Source organism: Phoenix dactylifera, chromosome 11 (assembly GCF_009389715.1).
Source record: "Phoenix dactylifera cultivar Barhee BC4 chromosome 11, palm_55x_up_171113_PBpolish2nd_filt_p, whole genome shotgun sequence".
Taxonomy (NCBI): Eukaryota; Viridiplantae; Streptophyta; class Magnoliopsida; order Arecales; family Arecaceae; genus Phoenix; species Phoenix dactylifera.
In genome coordinates, this window is record NC_052402.1 from 1,151,854 (window position 1) to 1,177,662 (window position 25,809).

General features: G+C 38.8%; 2 protein-coding genes across 4 annotated transcripts; one reads left to right on the forward strand and one right to left on the reverse strand.

Annotated features, from left to right (window-relative positions):
* Positions 1–1,949: 1,949 nt before the first annotated feature.
* LOC103708366 (plastidial pyruvate kinase 2-like) lies at positions 1,950–10,215 on the forward strand. Its single transcript, XM_026805143.2, has 12 exons — positions 1,950–2,431; positions 2,858–3,145; positions 3,676–3,841; positions 4,729–4,863; positions 5,048–5,158; positions 5,271–5,359; positions 6,915–6,977; positions 8,124–8,299; positions 9,074–9,176; positions 9,276–9,424; positions 9,625–9,733; positions 9,869–10,215. The coding sequence occupies exons 1-12, from the start codon at positions 2,180–2,182 to the stop codon at positions 9,974–9,976; spliced, it is 1,749 nt and encodes a 582-aa protein (XP_026660944.1). The 5' UTR covers positions 1,950–2,179; the 3' UTR covers positions 9,977–10,215.
* Positions 10,216–11,306: 1,091 nt separating this feature from the next.
* On the reverse strand, positions 11,307–20,038 carry LOC103708365. 3 transcript variants are annotated; one of them, XM_026805142.2, is made up of 4 exons: positions 19,823–20,038; positions 18,954–19,057; positions 11,731–14,002; positions 11,307–11,660 (listed from the first exon to the last, which is right to left on the reverse strand). In XM_026805142.2, the coding sequence occupies exons 3-4, from the start codon at positions 13,719–13,721 to the stop codon at positions 11,492–11,494; spliced, it is 2,160 nt and encodes a 719-aa protein (XP_026660943.1). In that variant the 5' UTR covers positions 13,722–14,002; positions 18,954–19,057; positions 19,823–20,038; the 3' UTR covers positions 11,307–11,491. The 3 variants fall into 3 exon arrangements, with proteins under 3 accessions (XP_026660943.1, XP_026660941.1, XP_026660942.1); XM_026805140.2 differs by having other exon boundaries at positions 11,731–14,005; XM_026805141.2 differs by having other exon boundaries at positions 11,731–14,005; positions 18,954–19,060.
* Positions 20,039–25,809: the final 5,771 nt, after the last annotated feature.

Genomic DNA, 25,809 nt, shown 5'->3' on the forward strand with positions numbered 1-25,809 from the left:
TTGTCTGAAGCAACAAGTACATGCAGCAGTTAAGGACATAATTCAAACCCTCAGTTCTATTCTCGCCTTTGAACTTCGGGCCTTCTGGTATTCAAAGCTAAAACAAAATAAGCAACCTGAAAAAATGTAATGGCATCAGCATTCCGAAGATTGTGCTCCTTCTTGATATCTTCAAGAATGGACTGCATCAAAACTGATTAGCTGTAGGTCAGAGCAACTAAGACCAAGAAGTGCAAAATATTTACTTCAATAAACCTACCATTGCAGCCTCCTGACAGAAACTGAATGGGAAATTGTATAACGAGTCCAAATTATTGTCCTTTGGCAAAGAAAGGCTTCCATGATCCCATGAAGTTCTTTCTAATGGCCCACACTGAACCTTATGAACTTTTAGCAAGCCATTTCCCGAGGGCATGCAGAAGATTAATTGATTGCCTCTCAGAGCCATCCTAACAGCAATAAAGAATAACAAGAGTAATATCAACAAGAACACCACCAACAACAACAAAGACAACTAAACATCAGTTGCTTGGCTCGAATGCAAATAATTCCCGCTTGCCTTCTCGCAGTTGGCCAAAATTCATACCACGAAGGCAAGTAAATGGTCCACTAAATTGTGAATGGCGTTCAAAGTTCCTTGGCCCTCAAGTTCCTTCTTTTTATCTCTTCCTCCTCCATAATCGACATGAGAGAATCTTCAGAAGTTATCTCCAACAACCTGCACATAAAAAACTCTTCTACATGAAATTCCTAGTTTCCAGCCCAATAAGGCAACAGTTACAAACCATATCTTAGGATGTTAAAAATTCTCAACCTGAGAGAATTTATAGATGCTTGATAACAATGATGAACAATGCTTAAGCACTGAGGCTGTCTTACAATGAATTAATAAGACAAATTCATAATATTTACTAAAGCGATTATGTCAACACCAAAACCTCTCCAACAACCTGTACACGAGACTCTCTCAGAAGAACAGGAGACTGTGACATTTAATGCATGGGACATACAATAAACAGAATATTAGTTTATTATCAGAATCAAAGGCAGAATTGCCGATATGATATTGTTCACATATATAAATATAGACTGCTCGCACACCGATCGGCGCTATAAACTAGCATCAATCATAGGACAAGAGGGCACTGGCATTAAACAAAATCTGCAACATTATTTGGATGCCATACCTCTATTTAACATGTATAAACCATACCTCTTTGCAAAATTTGCTCTACTTCATTCCATATTATCTATCTTTTATAAAAAAAATAATTGTATCCGTGACATGCACACAAGATTCCTACACAACGGCTATATTCGAATAAGCGGGCTGCCACGCAGGATAAGAGAACACGGTATCAGGTCCAAACACGACGCGGGAGGTTCTCTGCATGCTGCATGGAACAAGGACTTTGTGACTTGAGACACGTCCGGTGAGTTCATGGCGTGAAACACGAAGCTTGAGTGACGCGTGGCAAACTAAGCGTTAACAAGATTTGGCCCCACCGCATGGATGCGTTAAATAAATTCCCATGGCTGGCGATCTGTCCGCACGGCGTTGATCACGCTTTGGATCCGCCCAAAGTTCCCCTCTACCGTCCAAACAGTGGAACGTAACCGTCCTGATCTAACCATCTTGAACCGTCCGCTCTGGATTCTAGGTGGGCTCCACCATCACCTTGTTCCCCAGGACCAACTAGTCTGATCCACTGATCCGGCGGTCCTTCGGATATTCTCCAGTACCCCTTTCGTGGATATCACCGGCGCCGGGCAACCCTTTTGAAAGTTCGAAACTTCACGGTGTCCACGTGGAGCTGTCTACGGGACCGGCGGCACACCGTAAACATTAGTGGCGTAATAACGTTCGAATGTTAGGGATATATCTGTAATTATGGAGTCATTATTTTTGAATAGGTTAACTGACGGAGACGCAGATGAGAGAGAGAGAGAGAGAGAGAGAGAGAGAGAGAAGGGGGCGTTCGGTTTTCGATACGACCGAAGCCTCGCCCCCTTCTTTAAATCCCAGCTCTAATTCGACGGCGATCTCTCCAACGAGAGAGAGAGAGAGAGAGGTACTCAAAAGCCAAAGCTCCACCTCGTGCCTTGACGCCTCCAAAGCTCTCCCTCTCTTCTCCTTCTCTTCTTGTACCGTTCTGTTCTTCTCTCGGAGTTGGTGGCCATGGCACAGGTGGTAGCCACTCGATCCGTCCAAGGTTCTGCCCTCTTCTGCTCCAGCTCCGGATCTGGGGCCCGGAATAGCCCCTCTCTCGATAAGATCAAGCCCTCGAAGCTCCCGGCGAGATTCTTCCAAGGAAAGGAGCGGAGGAGCACCAAGGGCAGTTCTTGCTGTTCGCCAGTTGTTGCCGTGGCGAGCCGGGTGCCTCGGGACGAGGCGATTGTTCTTCCTGTCACTCCCGAGGATGTCCCGGAGGTGATTCGTTCTCTTCTCTTTTCTTGCGGTTCTTTCTTGCAACAAGTTTAGATTTTTTTTTTTTCTAAATATTTTTGACTAAACATTTTTCTTGCAACAAGAATTAAAAGCTGCGATTTTTTCGCCTGCCCTCTTTCTCATCTGTTAGATTTCTCCAGTTCGGCACAATTTTTTTAATTGTTATTATTTATAATTCTTCCATTCTGATGGATGTGAAATTCACTGTTCTCAGTGTTCTCTGATTAACTATTTTCTGCTTAAAATTTGAAAATTTCACTTGAGTATGGCTAATTTAATCATTGATCTGACCAATCTGCTTGCTGAAAAATTTAATGGAAATATGCTTCCTTATTAAGAAACCTGTTATTATTGTTGATTTTAGTGATTCCGAGATAATTAGGAATAATGGTGATTGTTGGTTATTAGGAAGAAGCAAAATATCAGCACCTGAAGAGCATTCAACAGTTAGGAGAGGTATCGCAAGGAGTATGGTCCAAGCCGAACGCGAGGCGCAAGACAAAGATAATCTGCACTATCGGCCCATCCACCAACACAAGGGAGATGATATGGAAGCTTGCTGAGGCCGGCATGAATGTCGCTCGGCTGAACATGTCTCATGGAGATCATGCATCCCATCAGAAGGTCATTGATCTGGTGAAAGAGTACAATACTCAATCAAAAGACAATGTGATTGCAATCATGCTTGATACCAAGGTAAGCTTGATCTTTCCTTTGTAGAATTTCTAGTTTGCCACATGGGGGAGCTGATCTCATGTTCGGAAATCACACTACCATCGGTTCAAGATTACTAGGGTACTTCTCATACTGTGCTTTCCTGAAGGATGAGTACTTATTTGGTTCGTAGTATTTTGCAAAAAAGAAGAGAAACTGTGCTCTCGATTTTTTTTTCTAGATGAGCTCCAAACAGTTATCCAGCTTCTTTCACAATTCTTGAATTTGTTGAGATTGATGAGATGGGCAATTTGGGTCCCTAGTAAAATCCTAAGATATGCTCTATGAGGGTAATACCCTCTTATTTTCATGTTTTAGTGTTCATGTGTCCATGCATTCAAATGGGGGCTAATAATATAACTATGGTGGTATTTATATGTTCTCACTTGACTCATAACGATGATAATTCCAAGAATGAATGCATGAAAGAGTTAGTTCCACATTTCTTTTTTATAATACCCATCAATGTTTCAAATATGATTTTTCTTCTCTCATCATATCTTATCCTTCAGGGCCCAGAGGTTAGGAGCGGTGACTTGCCGCAGCCAATTTCATTAACTAGTGGTCAGGAGTTCACTTTCACGATAACAAGAGGAGTTGGCACAGAGACATGTGTCAGTGTAAACTACGATGACTTTGTCAATGATGTAGAAGTTGGAGATATGCTTCTTGTGGATGGTATGTTAAATTGATTACATTGCCATGCAGTCATTAATAGATAAAAATATAAGAGATGTACGTACATAACCATCCATATATATAGGCCTAGGCTGATTTTTATCATTTTTATGGTAAGAGGAAGTCTATATGCCAGAGTGCTTAAAAAACAAAGACACTAAACAAAGATGAGGTGCAGATCCCTATCTATATCGAATTTGTGAAGATCATAATGCGTCTCCATTTCATAGCACATAAATGGATGAAACTTAATGTTTCATTTGGAATATATTGGAAGTTATCATGATATGCAGATAGAAATTATTATCGAAAGATTAAATTCTGAACTCATTACCGAATGTCCTTTTAATTAGAACACTCTGTTTATTGGAGCACCAAAGATACACATGCTTTCCAGACTGTTGATGTACTTTTTATGTGCAATAATATCTGAGAACTTTCATATGACAAGGCTAGCAACTTTAGTATAGCATTCATAATATAGGTGGGGATACCTATAATTACACAGGTGGAACTCATGTAAAACAAGTTTAACAAGCTGATGTTAATGGAGCATTTGACATCTAACTGGGAAGTATCTGAAGAGAACGGTTCTGAAAGCCAACCATATAGTTGAAATAAGGTCTGTTGAGTAAAGTTTAATAATTTAGTTCCACACCACAACTAACCTGTTACTCGTTGTTTTACTTGTACTTATCTCTGGAACGCTAGTATTGGTTTCTTGTGAAATGTCCTTGGGTAGCTGAAAATGAAGGTCTTCCTAACTGGAAGGATGGACACAAGAATTAATTCCAAGCACTTCTTCATAAATTGAAGATCTTTTTATTAGCTTTGAGTTTTGTTGGTTTGATAATTGAGTACTAGTTACATCCCTTTTCATCCTTCAGGAGGAATGATGTCCTTAATGGTCAAGTCAAAGACTGAAGATTCTGTGAAATGTGAAGTTGTTGATGGAGGTGAACTTAAGTCCAGGCGGCATTTAAATGTCCGAGGAAAGAGTGCGAACCTGCCATCAATTACTGGTGAGAAATTTATGAATCAGGTTATATCCTTCTCCTGATATAACTATATTTTCCTTTTCTATATATTGGGGTTTACTATTATATGCAAGCTTTTTAGGTTTTACTATCATACCAAAGCTTTTTATCCAAATAGACACTTGCTGCTCTATTGGTCCATTTGACTTTCCTTCCATATCTCTTGCAGATAAGGACTGGGATGATATAAAATTTGGAGTGGAAAACAAAGTTGATTTTTATGCAGTTTCATTTGTCAAAGATGCAAAAGTTGTCCATGAATTGAAGGATTATCTCCAAAGTAATTGCTCAAATAGGATTTCTTATGTCTAAACTAACATGACTCTCCACATTGTGGTTCAAAATGGCAGCTAAGCATGATACTTTGTTTTCTTTTCGTTTCTTTTTTCCAGGCTGTGGTGCTGATATACATGTGATTGTGAAAATTGAAAGTGCAGATTCTGTTCCAAATCTGCATTCTATAATTACTGCATCCGATGGGGTAAGCATTTGAATGTGGTGACTCACATTACGCTGTTTGAGTTCTAAAATTAGCAACCATTAGCGTGGAAAATCTCTTTCTGGATGCTGCAAACAAACAATGCTTGCTGATTTGGCATATCTCTTCAAATACTCTGAATGTGATGTGTGTGTGTGTGTGTGTGTGTTTTTTTTTTTTTGGTGATAGGTCCGCTTAACATTATTAATGCCTGGTCTTTGATACATCCAATAACTCCCATCCATACATAAAGAGGTCCTAGTTTTGGTGGATGGCCACAGTCTATTGTGCCAGCCTCCATAACTTGGAATTGTAAGCTCTTGACCATGAAGCATTATTTATGCCAACTTCGAATGATCAAAGCAACAAATTCAGATTCCTTGTGGAAAGTAGGAGTGGACACCAGTACTTAAGTGACATTTTTGATTATGATTGGAGATCAGGTTGCTTTATGTATGGCAGGAAAAAGGATATGTGTTGGTTAGATACTATCTTGGAGTTCGGTAGAGGATTGCATGGTAGCGCTCTTAAGCATGCAAACAATTACAATGGGTGAAAAATGTAGTTCTAGACTTTGATAATGTACAACAGCAAGAGCAAGAGTTTGGAAGTTGATACACACGAAAAGCTGTATGCTCCTAATAGATTACAATCCTGGTGCTTAGAATATAGAATTCTTAGAGGAGAGTATATTGTCTACACTCCACATGGCTTACAAAGACCTAGAAACTAGTATTTTTTTTCCATATATCTTAGGTTGCTTGCCACTTTTAGTCACCACCTTTCTACTGATAAGGACAACCAACCATTAAATTCATGTCCCATCATTTTTCATGATTCACCGGTCTTCTCTAGTCCTCTGTGGCATTCAACAGTGAAAGTATCTTTTACATTCATGCCCTTCCTCCTTAATACATGAGCCAACAACACCCCCCCCCCCCCCCCCCCAAAAAAAAAAAAAAAAAATGTATGTGTAATTGAATGCAGCTCTCATAGAACAAATTTGGGGGCCTAAAACGTGGTGAATGCTGAAAGTTTCTAATCCAAGATGACAGTTCCCTATGTCCATGGTCCTATGATACATTTAGAAAAAGAATAAAGGGAAACCAAATTAGGCTTAAAATTTTTTGGGAGTATTGTTGCACAAAGAGTTAACACCATGCTTAGCACCTTGCATAAAAATTCTTAGAGAACATGTGAAAGCATTGACAAAGATAAAAAGAGAATCATACTACCCAACCATTTTTCAAGGAAAGACAATCTAACAATGTGGGATATAAAATAGGATGCTGCAAACCTGTGTACATACAAGGGAAGCTGGTATTAAGAAAGAAAACACATTCTTTTTGTATTCTGTCATCGTGTATTTGTAAAGTCTCACAGTATGTGCATAGCTTAACTTGCACGTTTAATTATGTCATGCGCATTCAAATGTTCCTTTCCACAGGTTGCTTTTCTTAACTTTGACATATTCATAAATATTGTGTATTTTGTTTTTTTTTTACATGATGGAAACTCTGGTGTTATTCTTACTTTCGTTTTTCACAATCTTTTGTAGGCTATGGTAGCCAGAGGTGATCTTGGAGCTGAACTCCCTATTGAGGAGGTTCCACTGCTGCAGGTATTTGTTGTCCATCGTCCATCAGCATTCTCAATTTATGTGCTTTCTTAATTGTTTGAATTGGTCACTGTGCAAAAGATTGAGCGATGTATTGGTTTGCATGCCAAAGAAAATTCCAGTGGATATTCAGAAATGCAAAAGCGATGTCTTGGTCAAAATTAAAAAATCAATTGTCCTTATAATGAATATTTAATCTTTTTTTAAATATACAAAAATTACTATATAGGCAGTCTATTTTGGCATAATTGTTTTCTTAATAGAATAGTTTTCCCTTATATTAGTTGCTCAAGTTAAGCAAGAAAAGCAATATCTATATCTGTCATTTAGTAGAATTTAAATCAACAAAGCACTTGCTCAACATACAAAGTTCTCTCTTTAATAGATCACCAACTATTGCTTATTGCTTCTCACTAAAGCTATAAAATGACAAATCATGGGGGCAGTGAATTTTTTTTTTTTTTTTTGGTGGGGGACAAGATTATTTGATCAATACTGACAAAATTATGATTACATTTAATAAGTGCTACTGGTACTTCAAAATATATCTCAATTTTACTTCGAAAAATTGTCACAGTGCAGTCTTGGATGACAAACTACATTATGGTAATGAGTAATTCACCTCCACTTTTTTTAATAAAATTCATTTAGAGCAAGCAATTCAAGCATTTTTGAAAGAGGAGGAAAAAATTGCCTAGATTGAGAACCAAGATTTCTCTCTATATACTATATAGGTAGTTGTGGATTTTTTTTTCAGCAGGGGGGGGGGGGGGGGGGTTGGAGGGAATTGCTGTCCAAGTGACTGATCTTGCTGCTTTGTTCTCATCCATATAATTGTATATGCATAACAAGTAGACAAATTCATCCATGCATTAAAAGCATTTTCCTCTTTTACAAAAGATAGCATGTTTTAGTATTTCAGACTTGTCTAACAAACTGACAATCCGATCTTCCAAATGTTGTTATCCATGACATCTCTTGGGGTCCAATCCCCTCATAGTTGAAGCGCATCATTTAGTATGATAGCAGATGGCAGCATCACTATCTCTGTTTACACTTACACTTCGTTTATCAATTCTAGGGTTGATACCTAAATTATCTGATAATACATGACCATGTTAACACGAAACTTTCAAATTCTTTTTGCAGGAAGAAATAATTAGACTGTGTAGGAGTATGGGGAAAGCTGTAATTGTAGCAACAAACATGCTAGAAAGCATGATTGTTCATCCTACACCCACCCGTGCAGAGGTCTCAGACATTGCCATTGCAGTTCGTGAGGGTGCAGATGCAGTAATGCTCTCTGGAGAAACTGCTCATGGAAAGTATGAGGTTTCCTTCTCTCTTTTTTTTCCTTTTTAATGCTAAGCTGTCTCTGTTAAGTATGGATAACAGTACATGGCATTTACAAAGTATAAAGATTAATACAAGTACTTAGCTAACAAATTTCTCTGATCTCTTTAGCTTGCCCTTGCTACCATTTTCTAACTTGAACATTCTTTAGTTGATTAAAACTATGAAGTGTATCATGCTTTTATATTGAATATCATTAGTTTCTTTCATAAAATTTTATGTTGAGCTAATATTTATGAGGTTTGTGTACACACTTTAACTGATTTCCGCACTTTCTTGTCTTGTTGCATGCATTCTGCATCGTCCATTTTGGAGGCTGCTGTTTTCTGAATCCTAGTTAATCTTCCTCAGCTTCAGAGATATAAGCTAAAGCATCAATAATGCTATTTAAATAAAATCTCTGGTTTTCCAGATTGTGCCTGATGTGTACATGGTTCTGCAAAAATTTCTCTATCATAGTCACTTGGTTCAATTTTTAATTTCATTGCCTTACATATCATAGTTTGTTGCATATAACCATTACAAGAACAGGGAAATCTCTTTAAAGTCTTTCTGCACTCTCATGTAACTAAAAAGTATTTTTCAATATCTAAGTTGATTTATTTCTCAATTCAATCCTGCATAAAATGGGTTGAGGCTTGCAGGTTAAAATTATAGGAATCATTAAATTGATTTTCACCATCTAGTTTGTTGTTGCTATAATATGTTCATCAGCAGCTACTTATATGGCGCTCATGCTCATGCAGAAACCCACTAAAAGCTGTAAAGGTGATGCATACAGTGGCTTTGAGGACTGAAGCAACTATGGTCGGAGGAGAAACACCAGCTAATCTTGGACAGGCTTTCAAGGTTACAAGTTCACCATCTTCTCTATTATGTTTCTTTACTGTTTTCAATTCATTTATCTAGATTAGGCCTTGACTTTAACCGAGCTTTTGCCTTGTGTAGAATCACATGAGTGAAATGTTTGCATATCATGCAACAATGATGTCAAATACTCTTGGCACCTCAATTGTAGTCTTCACCAGGACCGGATTCATGGCTATCCTACTTAGCCACTTTCGGCCTTCTGGGACCATATTTGCCTTTACAGATGAGTGCGTCCTGCACCTTTAGTATTTAAATTCATAGTTGCGAATTCTACTGTTTATAGGAAATGAGAATGCAGCATTACTCATCTAGTTATATTTTTGTCATCTTTCTGAAAGTCATGAATCTAATCAATTGTATTAGTTCTGTGAGCAACTAATGCAAATTTGTCAATCAAATGACCAATCTCAATGGGTGGCTATTTCAGGGAGAGAGTGAGACAGCGATTGTCCCTGTACCAAGGCGTTTGCTCCATAAGTATGCAATTTTCAGATGATGCAGAGAAGTCATTAGCCGATGCCTTATCTTACTTGCAGGTATCTGCAGCTGGTTTTCTTCCATTTCCTTCTTCAGATCTTGGTTTATCTTTTTCTTATGCAGAGAATATCTTTATTTTTTATGCATCCAAGTCTTGCAAATTTCTGATATGTCTTGAATTGTATGCAATTCAGAAGCAAGGTATGATAAAGGAAGGAGAAGAGGTAGCTCTCGTTCAGAGTGGCAGGCGACCCATCTGGAGGTCCCAGTCCACACACAGCATCCAGGTTAGGAAGGCCTAGTGTGACGAACTATAAGCTTCCATCAGCAATATCTTAAGCAAGAAACTGCAAAAACTCTAGGTGATGCCCCAGTGTTACCCCAGTGCGAAGGCAGTTTCTTCCACATTAGCGTGTTCAATTTACATTAGAATCTGTTGCAGATTTTTTGATTGGGTGGACAATTTTCAGCTTTCATTTTGAGTGATCATTTCAGACGTGCATATGAATATAAATGCTATTAATTTTCTAATTTTCCTTTCTGCACTGATGACTACTTAATTAGAGGGGATCTATGAGACTGCAATAAGGGACTTCCATAAGATGATGCATTAGAACAAGCAGGAGAATGAATTAAGGATGGACACACCTCTCCAACCTTGACTTCACCATTTAGAAGTACTCAAGAAAATAGAATAGATCAAACCAGGATATCATAGATTAGAGGCATTCCAAAACTCAACCTGAACCAACAGAAGATAGCAACGTCTTATGGTTGCTGTGGTAAGCTGCAATGGATTATAAAGGTCTTCAGCCAAGTAGAAGGGGGTTATGTGATACTTGATGTCGTCCGTTTGTTCTTTAGCCAACCATTCCTAAGATGACCAAGAAGACTTTTTTGCTCCTCTCATGGGAATACTACATAATTTCAGGTAAAAAAAAGACAGTTCTTTTGCAAAAATTAAGGAGGTCTGGAACAGCAAATATAAGAGAAGCATGCCAGTCATGACAGGAAACAGCAGCTACTTCAGCATAACATAATGATATGTTTTCTTGATCTAGAGTGCAAGAAATGCTGCTGGTCTCATACTAAACTAGCTGGAACAGCAAGATACTATGTTTGTTCATGCGGGATGCATAAAAGAAAATTAAGTTATCAAAATATAACACACAAGGATTTGGAATTCGCTAAAGAAGTAAAGAACCATATTTGCTGGAGAAAATTAACAGGCCATCTCGTCATCAGGTTCAAAAAATCCTCCTGCTGAAGGTTTAATGCTGTAATCTTTGTGCAAACTGAACAACATGTCTGGCTAAGGAGCCAGACTTACCTAGTTTAGAGCTTTTCACATTTGAAACAGGTATCAAACACACAAACTGAACAACATATATCAAACATTTGACACACATATATCAAACATATCATACATACACACACCAAACATATACCAACATATCATGAACATACACATATCAAACTTATCACACACACCCACGCGCACACATGCACACAACACGAGCGCACATACACAGCACACAGCACGGAAAACATCAACATACATACAGCATTGAAAATACACACACACATATACACAGCACTGAAAACAACCACTTTAAAACATATACACAGCACTGAAAACAACCACTTTAAATAAATAAGAATCATAACTATCTAGCTCTACTCCATATATGATACACAGCACTGAAAGTAAGATGTTCTCAACATGAAGCAGACAAAGTTAAACATCCATACGCATAAGATCCATTTTTACAGTAACTGGGGAAAAGAAAGAAAGAAAGAAAGAAAAACTAGCAAGTCTACACTAGGAGTTTTCCTCCCCTAACTTTCCCTTTATTTTTTGCATGAGAGGGCCTTAGGATCACATCAAAGTTCAAGCACGTACAATTCATGAATGTGAAGTAATGACTTCCTCCATCCCAGGCAGCAGAGTCACTTTGAACAAATATTACCCAGGCCGACCACACACTGCCAGAACTAAGATCAAAACCTCATACAAGAAACAATACAGGAAAGCATGCTTTGCCATTATACCCACCTGTGCATCCTGGGATGCGACACACCCTGCTCGGAGGTGCCACCAACCAATTGGCTTGTGCAGTTGCTTCGGAGGCCTGTGCCGCCAGCCAGCATCGCCATTAGACTCCCTCCCCGCACCCTTCCTTCTGGAAGCGACCCTGACCCAGACTGGCAAGGGATCAGATGGGGCATAATATTTTTCATATCAGAACCACTCCAGCCTACAAAACTTTCTCCATCCTTGCCCATCCTTGAGTATGCATCTCCTTTTTGAAAGAATACATCTCCTTCAGCTGTGATATCTTTCATTTTCTGAGTCTTAACCAGTGTTGGGCAGTGAGTAACCGAAGATCCCAGTGTGCTCCCACCATGAACACAATGGTCTTGCACAAGGGCGGTATCTGCAGCGCAGAGACCAATCTTGCCCCTAGCGAACCTGTCACATACATGGCCCCATGAGCAGCGCTTGCCTCCTCCATGCGCCTTGCAGAATTCAGTGCTCCCCTGCGCGCTCTTCCCGCACCCTTCAAGCTTGCATCGCTTGCCTCCACCATGCCGAACACAGGAATCTGTTCGCCCTCTGGCACTCTTTGTGCACCCAGGAACTGCACATCTCTTCCCGCCACCATGGGCAACACAAAACTGGGTTCCACCATGCACGCTTTTTGGACACACACCTCCACCCTGAAATGAGCAGCGCTTCCCTCCACCATGTCCCTTACAGAAAGGAGTGCTCCCTTCGGCGCCTTTGGTGCACCCCAAAAATGTGCACCTCTTTCCACCACCATGTGCCTTACAGAACATTGTGCTCCCTTGTGCGCCCTTCGAACATCCTGAAAATTGACAGCGCTTTCCACCTCCATGGGAGATGCAGAGGCCAGAGTAACCTTCTGCACTCCTTGTGCAATTCTCCCTCTGACACCTCTTGCCGCCGCCATGTCTGATGCATAAACCAGATTTTCCCCTAGCAGCTCGGGTGCAGCCCTCATGGCTGCAGCGCCGACCGCCACCATGGGCAATGCAATAATCAGTGCGGCCTTCGGCGCTCTTTGTGCAGCCAAGGTATTGGCATCGCCGACCACCTCCATGGGCCTTGCAAAAGATGGTCCTGCCCTCGGCTCCCTTGTGACAGCCAGGTGTCTGGCATCTTCGTCCCCCACCATGGGCTATGCATAATCCAGAAGCACCTCTCGCTCGTTTCCCACATCCCTGGAACTGACAAGCTTTTGTGGTAGCGTAGCATTGCTGCGGATGAGTAGCCCCGGAAGTACAGGCAACTGGGCTGTTCACTGTTTGTATAATGGTTGATGTGAGGTCTGGGACAACTGCAACTGGATCAGCTTGAGCATGAATCTTTTGTTTGGAAGGAAAGCTGCTACTTGGCTCTAAAGTATGTAAGGACGGTGCCATATAACTTCCTAATACCCAGCAAGATGATGCTGATCCTTCATCAACTGGTGGCACTTGATTGATCACTACTGATGTGTCCAAGCTGCTCCGAAGTTGATTTGAGACTGGGGTGATACCAGTGATAATAGATTCAGATGGGCCAGTTGATAGACTTAGCTGGAGATCATACACCGCCCCAGTTCCCGATACCTTAGGAGTAGCAACAGAGGATTTCTTAGGGCTGGGCATATTCTCATTGCCAAGATGAAGCTGCAAATTCAAAGCCACATCTGCTGATGATTCCTCATCAGTTTCCTTCGCTGAAGACATGTTGCAAGCAGTTGTTGAGCTAACCTTGCTAATGTCCGAGGAACTCGGTGACCGCCCTAAACCAAGTGCAAGTAAAGGGTGCTCAGGACCCTCTAATCCATTGATATCACTCCGCTTCCTCTTTGTCCCTTCAGTGTCGGAACTATACAGACTGGAGGTACCAGGGGAATCAAGCCGTAATGTAACATCCATGCAAGATTCAGCTCCAGATCGAACTTTGTTCCAAGAGCCAAAAGCATGTAAAGAGAGGAGGTTGGCAGCAAATCCTGGTTTAGGAATGCTGTCATTCATTACTATTACAAGCAGAAGACCTCTTATGTCAACCAGATATTAATTGAGAAGAACCAGTTAGAGTGACTGCCGGGACTGATGCCTAACAATATTTAACTAAGCTAGAAATATCTGAAGGGATGCTTGCCACCTCCGCTAACAAATCCTGATGTATCACGACGATCCATTTCAGAAAACGAAACACGATGTGGTTGGCACTTGCTGTTGAAGTTAGGCTACAATATATGATGATTCGCAGCCACTGATATCATCATCAACAAGAGCAGAGAAGCCAAGAAGTCCTGCTGCAGAACAAACAAGTGGAGGACAAATTAGCAGCATAAATAAAATCAAGGTCAATCAATCCTTGGGCATGCATTAGCTCAGTAATAACCCTGAATGTAACCGAAAAAGAAAAATATATCACAGAGAGAAAAGAAAAGCATTCTTGCCCACCATCAAACCTTTCAAGTCTTATCTCAACCTACGCTTGCTTATTAATTTAATACATAGAAATCCTGCAATATTTATAAATTATTCCAAAAAAAAACTACCATTTTAAAGTATAACTAAATTCAGGGGTCTAGAGGAACAACAGCAATGATAACAACAGTACTGGTTAGCACGCTCAAGTTATGGCATTGCTTACACCTGCCATTTCATAGTACAACTAAATCCTGGAGTGCTTTGACAGCAATAATAATGATAATGATAGCAGTAGCAGTAAAACTAACTAAACTGAAGTAAAAGGAAAAGAACATTCTCTATTATGAGAAAGTAAAGCCACTTTTTAAGATTCATGCCAACAACTGAATTTCTTTAAGAGGTATATTCCAACATAAATCAAAATTTCTGTAGTCAGCACATAGCTTCACTGCCATGTGGACCAGTATCTAGGAATGTCATGTCAGTATGTATTGGTATTATTCGTACAATATGTAGCCCGTCAATTAGAATGAAACAATGCAAATGGTGTAAATTTTGTGGTGCAATATGTATCAGACTAATGTGAAGCAGCCTCTTTATGCTTAACCACTTCAGCTTATTTTGGTCTCTTTTGAAAATTAAAGCCTCTTCATTTGAGGTTTTGAAGGCTCAATCTAGGAATCAGACACGTCCATGATGTAGAAACATCACTCTATTATTAGTCTCACTTATTTCACACAAATTTTATTTGTGCGATTAGTGTGTGTCATGAATCTTTTTTAAGTTATACATGTATGAAACTAGGTCATGGTTGTCATAAGCTTATACATCAAAATCCAAGCAGATATATGGATTCATTAATGTGTATATGTTGTTAATGTGATTAAAAACAAAATGGAAACAATAATAGAATATCAATGTCATGAAGAAAAAGTAGTAGTAGATTGAGTAGTTGTACATCTGGTATGTTCCTACGAAAACATTATACTCATATGATGTATCATTATCTGTTAAATGATTTATGGATATTGCTCAAAGTTTCATATGAATTAAACTTGTTCATTTGGTACACCAGTGTGTTAGTAGTCTAGATATGGTATTACTAGTCTTAGAAACTTTTGGTGGTAAACTTGCTTTATTTGCAGTACATTCATTGTATTACTCCCAGTACAAGTTACTAGTTGGTATTTCAGTTTTGTTTTGTTGTTCATGAAAAAAAATGGATGTCTTGCATCAAATATTAAATTATGTGATGCACATGTTGGAAAACAATTAACTTGCATAGATGCCATAATTAACAGAGCTGGGATCTTGTAGATTACTTTTGTCCAATGTTTCTTCTTTTTTTCCAGAAAACAACTCTTAACGCACTTAAAAAGAGGTTACAATGGTCTAAACTCTAAACTAAAATTAAACCTAAAGATAACGTAAGCCTGCAGCACAAACCATGCCCATGCATTTGGTTGCATGTCATGCATCCCAGTGCCACACCTAAAAATGGTATAGTACAGGTATTTACCATGCTGGCCAATGATTGGCACAGGTTACCTAAATATGTGGTACGTTGTGCAATAGAAAACAACTAAGATTACCAAATAAACTAACATAAACTTGCATACAGGCCTTTATGCGAGGAAATATAAACCCCTCCTTCTAGGCAAAATAGATTAAGAGCCAGCAGTTCTTATCAAAAACCGGAACACATCCTAAAATTTAATAATGCAAGAATCAGAATTATCAGTTACAACAAAATCAAACTAGATTTTAACCAAAATGTCTAAAATGGTATCACTTCAAGTTGCAATAGAAGAAGTCAAATACATTGACACTTGATATACAGAACAAGAAACAACAAAATAATAATATATCACAAGGATTATTTGCATTGGACACCATTCACAAACATTTTTTAAAAAAAGGACAGCTAAAAACCAAATTAAATGGGTTCGCTAATACGAGCTACAGAGACCCCCTTTAATTTCATCAAACAGCATGAATATTTCCAGTTTCACAAAAGTAGAACAATAATTTGTATATTTCAAAAGCTTCACAAATGAAACAAAAATTACGATGGTTAGTAATGGAATATCTTCAACGGTGTGATGGCAATAACTTAAAGACATAAATCTTCAAAATTTGCATTAACTTCATTATACAGAAATTACACCATGGATTGAAGTGCCAATGCATACCGGCCCATACCAGTCATACTATGTTATATAGGTAAGTATCGACAATGTTACGCCCACAACACCATACAGTACGGACACATAATACGACATCTCGGTTATCTTATGCTGGCACCAGCAGGCATATCATGTGTCCAGGGTCCATATCATACCATAAAAGTAAGCTACCTGTATGGGTAGCTGTACCAGTACTTTACACTTTGTGCTACACTATGTTCCACTAATTCTAAGACCATCATCAAACTGCAAGCAGTATCACCGACCATTAATTATGCCTATAAACTAGAATGGTTAATAAAAGGTATGGATATAATAAACATTGTGGGCAAAGTATGCGAATATCTTAATCAACCTGAGAATATGGAAAATAATAAAGGCAGATCAAGCAGTAAATGCCACTAGGAAATAATTTGATTATGCTCTGAGAGCATAGGGGTAAAACTAAAACAGAAACTTAACTACTAAGTAATCCTTGCAAAATCCAATATAAGGCTAAGATATGATGTACCAAGACTATAGAAAAGAAATTAAAGAAGAGGAGGGAAAAAGAACAAGGAAAAAAAAGAAGAGTTGGAAATGCAAATCGACTGAAATCTGAAATTCCATTAAAGATCCAATGTCTGAGACTGCTACTTGTCTTGAAAGTTTATATAGACTTCTACCAACTCAAGATCCTCAGACTTTTGATCCGGATGGTAGATTTCTCTAGAGGACTTGTAAAACAAATAAATTACAAAAGTTTATAAATGCCAACAAGCATAATGCATAAACCTGGAAATAATCTGCGCCTTAATTAAACTTAGAACTTTCAATCTCCAAAAATTCAAATTTAACATAAGTCTCTAAAATAGCACTTCTAGAAAAGACAAACAACCAGATACACCATTTAAACGGTAATTGACACATTGCAGATCTAACCATATCAAAATGCACTACTCTGGTGGACATCAAGTTCAACTCTTCAGAAGTATTGTCCTTAAGTTCAAAGAAGACTCCTCCAGCATTAAGATTTCCTTTCTCCTTGGCAGAAATATAACATGTTTTGTTGCAAGATTTTTACAAAATACTCATCAATTTTCAGATTTTGATGGCATAAAAAATAATGTCAATTATCCTTGAGAATCATCAGCTTAGAGGATGTTTATGGATTATTAGGATGAAAGGAAGGAGTTATCATATTATTGGATAAAAGTTGATGCTCTTACAACACCCCTTTGCCATCTGACATTTTGGAGTTTGCAATCATCATACAAGGGAACATGGAAAGAAAATGCAAAAGCATGCATGAAGGCACATGTTAAGCAGCTTGATAAGGGAAAAAAATTGATGATATTTTAGAAGCGACCTCCAAAACAAACACTTGTTTCATCAATTCCAGCCAAAAGCCAGAGCATCAACCAAGAGTTAAAACTATGCTTTCAGCTTTGTTTGTTTCTAACTTATATTATATGCCCTTGGCTTTCTAAATCATATTGAAAATTTTAAATCACATAAGACAGACAGCACCAACTATGTTGCAACAAAAGAAACAAATGAAAAAAAGACAAAAAAAGGTTTTTGATAAAAGAGGTGTGGGAGGGAATTGCGACATGATCAAAAAGGCATAATCTAGCAAGTAGAACAATTAGCATTATATGGAAGCGAATATGGATCCATGATGAAAAATATATAATCTTAGTTTAATAAAATTGGGAAAGAACTGTGAAGTACAATACCTAAAGTAATTGCAATAAGATCTAGAAAATTTAATGGAGTGTCTGTCCACTTAACAAGGAAACAGAATCATAATCTAAAAGATTGAAAAGAATCACACGACTACTGAAAGTTTTAAGGATTTACCCTGGTGCCACTTCTCCCTAAAATTTCACGCTTTAAGGTTTGAATTGTTCATACTTTTCACTGAAATCAAAGTAGAACCCACATTGCATTTACTTTTCTTTTGTTTTTGTTTTTTGAGACAAGAGGTCATAAGTCCACCCTTTTTCTGGGTACGATTTGTAGTGTCTTTTACAAAGTTGATAGAAATTTTTGATAATTGATATACCAATATACCTACTCAATAAGATCAACTATCAACATGCACAATTACCAAAAGTACCGAGAGAGAACACCACAGATCAAAAAACACAGGTCCATGATACTCAAGCAACAAAAAGATAGATGATAATGAAGCATTCGAACCACGGTTGTGATAGAGCTATCAAAACCATACACACTGCAGTGTTCTAAGATGAATAAAAAGAAATAAGACTCGTGTCAACTGATTCAAACCTCAAAATGATTAACATAAAAAAGACAAAGTATCCCACTAACAAAAAAATGTAACAGAAACCAGCGAGTCATTCAAATACAAAAATTCAAAACCCATACAAAACATTAGGAAAAGCCAAAAATAAAAAATAATGCAACAAAGACAAACCCGATCCAGAACCCATGCCTTAAAAAATGAAGAATAATAAGAAGAAACAAGAAAGAGAGGCAAACCAACATAGAGATCACTACAGGATGATTGAGAGAATTTTGAAACAAAATCGAATCTCATTAAGCGTATCGGATAAATCTAGTAAGAAAAAGAGAAGCACATTAACAGACTAGTGTAAAGATAAGCATGTTAAGAGATTAGTGTAACAGAACGCACCAAGGTGTGAATCAAATGGAGGAAGCCACCCAGACCTCGGGATGCTCTGTTGCTGTGCAAGGGTTGTGTTGAAAGGATACAGAATCACAGGCAGGATATTTATACTGCTGGAGAAAACAAGTGAATGAGTAATGGCAGTGCATTAAAATCATTTAGCTCATGAAACCAAATTACAATGAAGCAATGAACAGCTTAGCTGGATCCTATTAACTTCATAGATATCATCCATATAAACCAAAACACCGTCCAGGTTGACGAATCCATGTATATTACTACCTTCCCCTTTTGAATCACAATAAGATTAACGGCCATACAGGCCACCTCGGAAACTCTCTTCAAAGGGCAAACTCAGAGATAGAAAAATAAGAAAAGTATGAATCAAAAACTTATATTTCAGAAGCAAAAGGAGATGAACCGTATCAAAAAACGTATGCACAGTGGAAAACAAAAGACAGCAGTACAAAAACCAGATTAATTGTTTACCAAAATTCTTCCACTTTTGGACGAAAAACAAAAACTAAACAAATTCTGATATTTGAATCATAAAGGAAAGGAGAACAGTAGCGAAATGTTGAAAGGAATTGGGTTATGACCTATCAAGAATAAAGAAAAAAAAAATCCAAACTTAAATGACTTCTCGCATCAAAACCCCAGCGGCTACCGAGAATTCCATTAACAAAAAAAATCAATTTTCAAGAAAAATGGGCAAAAATCAGATTTTTTTCCTCAAAAACAAGTAATTCATCGAAAAAAGAAACATGCGATGGAAAACAGATTTCTTCGCAGGAGTAGCAGAACCGTGTAAAATCTTCGATAAAAACACATTAAAGAGTAAAAGCAATAATTCCACACGCCACGAAGACGCGCACCTCGAATCGCAGGCCCCGACGCGCAACGAGTTCAGGAACTCCAGCAAGCCGAGATCCCAAGCGAGCGATGAGAGCTAGGGTTTTGGGGCGGTGGAGGGAACGAGAGTGCAGCAGTGAGCGAAGAGGGAAGGAGGCGATCCAGGAGGAGGAGGACGAGGACCCAAAAAAGGAAGAAAAAAAAAAGACAAAAAAAGAGAGAGAGGGGAGGGAAAATAGCGAGAGGAGGAGGGAGCGCAAGCGGGAGAATGGAGTTGGGGGGCAGAAGGGACCACGAAAAAAAACATAAAAAGATCAAGGGTAGTTCTATATACACCCCCCCTATTGCTCAGGACACCCCCCAAAAACCAAAAAAAAAAAACCCAAACTAACCTTTAGTGTAATTACCATATTGCCCTTGAAATTTTCTCATACACCCCCCCCCCCCCCCTCTTCCTCCTCCTCCGTTTCGTTTTGAAAAGAAAAAAAAAAACACCCCTCAAACCCCCCTTAAACCCCTCCTCCCCCGTTCCCCCTTCTCCCTCTCGTCGCCGGCATTCTCCCGATCTCCGACCACCTCGCCGGTTTCTCCCGGAACCACCTCGCCGGCTTCTCCCGAAATTTTTTTTTTTCACGGTTCGTGCTCCGTTCGGCACTGGATCGCCGAACAAAAGGCTTCTGTCCGGCACTGTTCAGCCGAACAGAAGCCTTTTGTTCGGCGATCCAGTGCCGAACGGAGCACGAACCGTGAAAAAAAAAAAATTTCGGGAGAAGCCGGCGAGGTGGTTCCGGGAGAAGCCGGCGAGGTGGTCGGAGATCGGAAGAATGCCGGCGACGAGAGGGAGAAGGGGGAACGGGGGGTTTTGGGCGTTGGCGAGGTGTTTTGGAGGGGAAGAGCGGGGTGGGGGGGGTTTGGGGGGTGTAGAGAGCAATTTAGGTGAGGGGGTGGGGAGGGTGGGGGGTAATTTAGGAATTTTTAATTTTTTAGGGGTGTCCTTAGCAAATGGGGGGGTGTAGAGAGTATTTAATTTTTTTTTAATTTTTGGGGGGTGTCCTGAGCAATAGGGGGGGTGTATATAGAACCACCCAAAGATCAAGCTCGGGAGTCGGGGGGGGGGGGGGGGGGGGGGGGGGGGGGTGACGCGCACGTTAGGATGAGCGGTCCGTTGTAGCCCGCGGCTTTTCCCCCGGTTCGGTCCTACGAAGCCCAACCATATAACCAACATGTCACTTGTCCACGTGACCTAATCACACTGGTCTTTTTATGGGGCTTTGTCTGATTACAATCAAAAAATATCAGCCGCGATAGCAACGACATTTTTGGTAGCAAAGTTGGGGCCTTGTAGTGCTTCATCACGGTGTGTCGGCGGGGCCCGGCCGTGGCGATACGATCGGGCGAGAGGAGCGCGAGGCCACGACACGTTGTCCCTAATGTCAGGTACCACGTCGGCAGCGGCTCGTCACCGTCCGTGGTGCGCCGCCTGTGGGGCCCGCGCGTCACTGGCGCCGACCCCACCGTTTCTTCCATTTCTTTTTCGCCGTTCTTCTATTTTTATTTCTTGGCGCCTCGAATCCTCGCTTACTCGTTGATCTCTGCTTATCCTCACCCTCTTTGTTGCCCCCCACCCTCGGGTATATGTCAAGCTTTGTCAGCTTTGATGGCTGATAATGAAAGGGGCATCTTGGATTAAAGTCCGCAGTTTCAGCTGACTTCAGTCCAATGCCAAATAAAAAAATTAGAATAGAAGATCATGATCACAACCTTCTGCTTTGTCTTTTTTTAAAGAGATAAGTCCGTGAAGTTATGGCCGACTCCGCAAGCATATGAACTCCTCAACTCCACGAAGAGTTTGAATGGCTACCGATCATTCGGTCGTGCCTATCTGCTGCAAAGATCGTGGGCGGCGCAACGACCCTCGTATAAACTCAAAAGTTCTGTCTGTTGCACGGGAGACACTTGCCACCTTAGTCTTAACATGGATTAAAACGTTATGCTAATTACTATTTTTAGTGGTGCTCAATAGGCACATGCTTGAGAAGCTCATTGTTCATTTAATACATATAAAAACACTGTGCATATCGTGAGATAAATTGTGTCGTCCCATCTTTTTATGAAAATTTTCAATCTTTGATATAAAAAGTGCAACACTAAATGTCGATGCCAAACTCAGTGTGCATGTATAGATAACATTTATTACACATCGGCAAAGCTTCGAGAAAAGACTACGGTAAATTGCCCTCATGGTATATCCAGCAGGCTTATAATTAAAATTACTCAAGGATGAGGAATCAAGTAATATGAGAACGGATTGTGTGAGATGAAAATTATTATACAGGTGACGAGGGCAACTAATTACATGGAAATCATTCCACTGGAAAGGTGTAATGCGATAAAAGACAACATTCCTATACTAGGAGAGTTCAAATGGTGAAGTATCTGGATGCATCATGCATGGTGCTCTTCTTGGAACTATGCTGTAATAATGTTTGGCCTAACATATGAAATTATATGTATATCATCGTATATTTATTATTTATGTGTATATCCTTATAAATTATATTTTTTTCATGTATACCTCCATAAATATCTGAAATTGAATGTATATCTTTATAAATTTACTATTTATATGTATACCATCATAAATTATTTCTTTTTATGTATATATCCTCGTAAATTTAGTATTTTCATGCATACCATAAATTGTTTTCTTTTACCCTTCTACTTTTATTGAGTTAGGAGTATATTTTCATACAAAGAAAGATAGATATATTAAATTTATAAGAGTATTCACATAATTTCAAATATTTATAAGGATAGATATATTAAAAAAATTATAATTATTTTGGAAAATTTTATTTCCATCGGTAAGAATGGATACTAACTTCACAATGTTCTAACAAAATTGTTTGAAAAAAAAATTTACTGAAATAAGGCTTAACAGTTGTGGTTACGATCTTTTTATTATTTTATATGATACCACATGGTGATTCTTTTAGCCTCGAAAAAGATGATTGAGTAATAAGATTGCGAAATCATGTACGGATACTATCTCTGTGTGTGTGTGTGTGTGTGTGTGTGTTTGAATTAGATAAAATTTGACAATAACTATTGCATTTCATCCTTCCCCTTTATTTCTCGGGCATAGCTTCGTGGAACTCAGTGCTACCATATTAGCAATGAAACAACATAACAGTTAGTATAACCTATAAAAAATTATAAAAAATAGTTGAATCATTAGTACAAGATAATAAGTGTTTAAAATGCAAAGTGTACTATAATGCTCTACCAACCACTAACTCACCTGTGAAACCCGCTCTCCGCATCCACTCACCAAGACTCGAAGTGGTTATCGTTATTCTCTATTTAAGTATAAGAAACAAACAAAAACGATTTCATATTTTTATAACAATATCACACTACCTTAAACCACGACATACTTGCAGGGATGGGGGATGATCGGTGGGTCCGACGGAGCATGAGCAAGGATGAAAGTGGTCATCTTCTACTTCGTGATATTTAGTTGATAGTGAGAAAGGGCATTGTATTTTAGATTATGCATGTATATCGTGAGGCTAACGAGGCGGCGGACTGGATAGCGGCATATGTAGCGAGCTACTCAGGAAGCATCCTATGGGTTGGAGAGGGTGAGATGCTTGTTGCATTACGGAACCTTTTGTTTGCTGATTTTATTGGGTGTACTCGTATCCATGATGTATGAAATGTCTGTTTCAACGGTAGAAGAAGGAAAAAAAAACTTAATTACTCTTTATTTATTTTATAGTTAAGATTAAGTTCGTACGTTTGGTACACAGAGAAATAAAATCTACGGGCGCCTCAGAACAGAGGCGAATGGTCAAACCGTCGCCATAAGTGGTGGACTTTGGACAAGCTGTTTGACGATGGCCCTTGAATGAAGCTGAAGGCCAAACCCCAAGTGCCACATTGTATGTTCCGGGAAAAAAATATGGCAAAATTTATCATATTGGAAGTTGAATCACGCACCAACTTCCGAAAACTATATTTTAGTCATATAATGCCGATTAAGATAATTTTTTTAAAGAAAAAATTAGATAATTTTTAGAGATCTACGATGTGGCACCTACTCTAAAGGAGACTGCACAACTAGCAATTCGACCTAAATTCCATCGTTTGGACTTTAAAATCAAATTAAAAATTTTTTTTTCGGAAAAGACTTTGAGCAAACATATCTTTCAATCTATGAAGAATTAAGTACAGTGACAGCAGATAAAGTTGATATATAAATTGAGATTTATATCTTATAGAATTTTACCTTTTTCATGTTTATTTCTACTAGTTTTGTTTATTTTTAGAAAGCTAGTTCCGTTCGAAATAGGATATCTACCTTAGTTTTTGAATAATCAAAAAAGGAAGAGGACCTAAACTCTGTATTTCTAGAATTGTAAAAATCAAACCATTTAATGGGGCAGTGTTATGAAGCCATGTACCAGAGTATATGGTGCTAGTTAGGGACCTTTTTTTTGCTTTTCTTGGTTATTTTTCACTCATTTTGAAACTTAACTTTCTCAATAAAAAAATCTTTACAGTAACCTAGGGAAGAACCTTATCCAAAAATTATGCAGGAGGAACTAACTTTGAGGGAGGAGATGATACAATATAAAACTATAGCTGCTTTTACTTATATCGGCATTATTCTTTTGATAGAGTTATATATTGCATTAATACTTCAACAGAATTTCCGACAACATACCATTTGCAACCTACAAAAAGAAAACCATCTATTATCTTAAAACACTCGCATTCATTATAACAAATTATTTAATTTAAAAGTTATTGTTATTAGAAAGTACATTTCTCATCCTATCAGAAAAAGAAATCCTTGTTGCATTAATAGATGCTTATCAATAAACTCACTTAAGAACAGGTTAATTCTGCAAGAAGCCCATATGGAATATGGTACCGATTTTTCATTAAAAGAAAGGAAGATTAACGGCTAGTTTCATTAAAGTATTTAAATCACTTGTATAATTCTCATCAGGGTTCAACATGTTCCTCATAGTCTGAAATAATTATAGAACTAGCCATCTAATAAAATGCAATCAAGCACTCCATATATATATATATATATATATATAAGGATCAATTTATGAAATGCCCCCTTAACAAAAAAAGAAAAAAATCAATTTATTTATCTATATCATATTAAGTTAAAACAAGCATGATGTAATCAAAGAAGCACACCTTCTTCTCTCGGTAAAAAGGAACCTCCTACTCTACCTACTCTTTTTTTTTTTTTTTACCGAAGCAGATATATCATACATATGTGTTTTGCCTGCAAGACCGTTCCACCACTGATCATAGTCTGAATGTCCCTGAGCAGCGGGTGGTACACGCCCCCACCCCACAACCCGCATCTATCTTTCTATGATAGAGACATGCATGGCATATTAGCATATGCTTTAGAGATAAGAAGGTAACTGCAGTATCTTTATGAATATGTACTCACAGCATATAACAATACCAAATGCCATGTGATTTAGAGGCATATACTATATTCTTGGATGGAAAACTGTATACATATATATATATATATATATATATATATATATATATATATATATATATCACTTCGTTTCTTTTACCCGGCAAGAAAGATTCCTTCATATCACCCAATATAATATAGCTTAATACAATCAATGATGGGAGAAAAAACACACACGCGTCTCCAGTTCGCCACTAGGGCTGTCAACGGGCCGAGCTGCTCGGGCTCGGCTCGGGCCCGGCTCGATAAAAGCCCGACTCGAGCTCGGCTCGTTAGTCAAACGAGCCCGAGCCCGAGCCCAAAATGAGGCCCGTTTAAATCTGAGCCCGAGCCCGAGCTCGAGCCCGAGCAGCTCGCGAGCCCACACGAGCCCAAAAGAGGGCTCCAAAATCGAATTGGATTGGTTTGGGTTCGGACTTAGCCCGTTAACCCAAACCCAATCCGTTACCTTCCCTCCCATAGTCCCACCGGCCACCTCCTCTTTCTTTT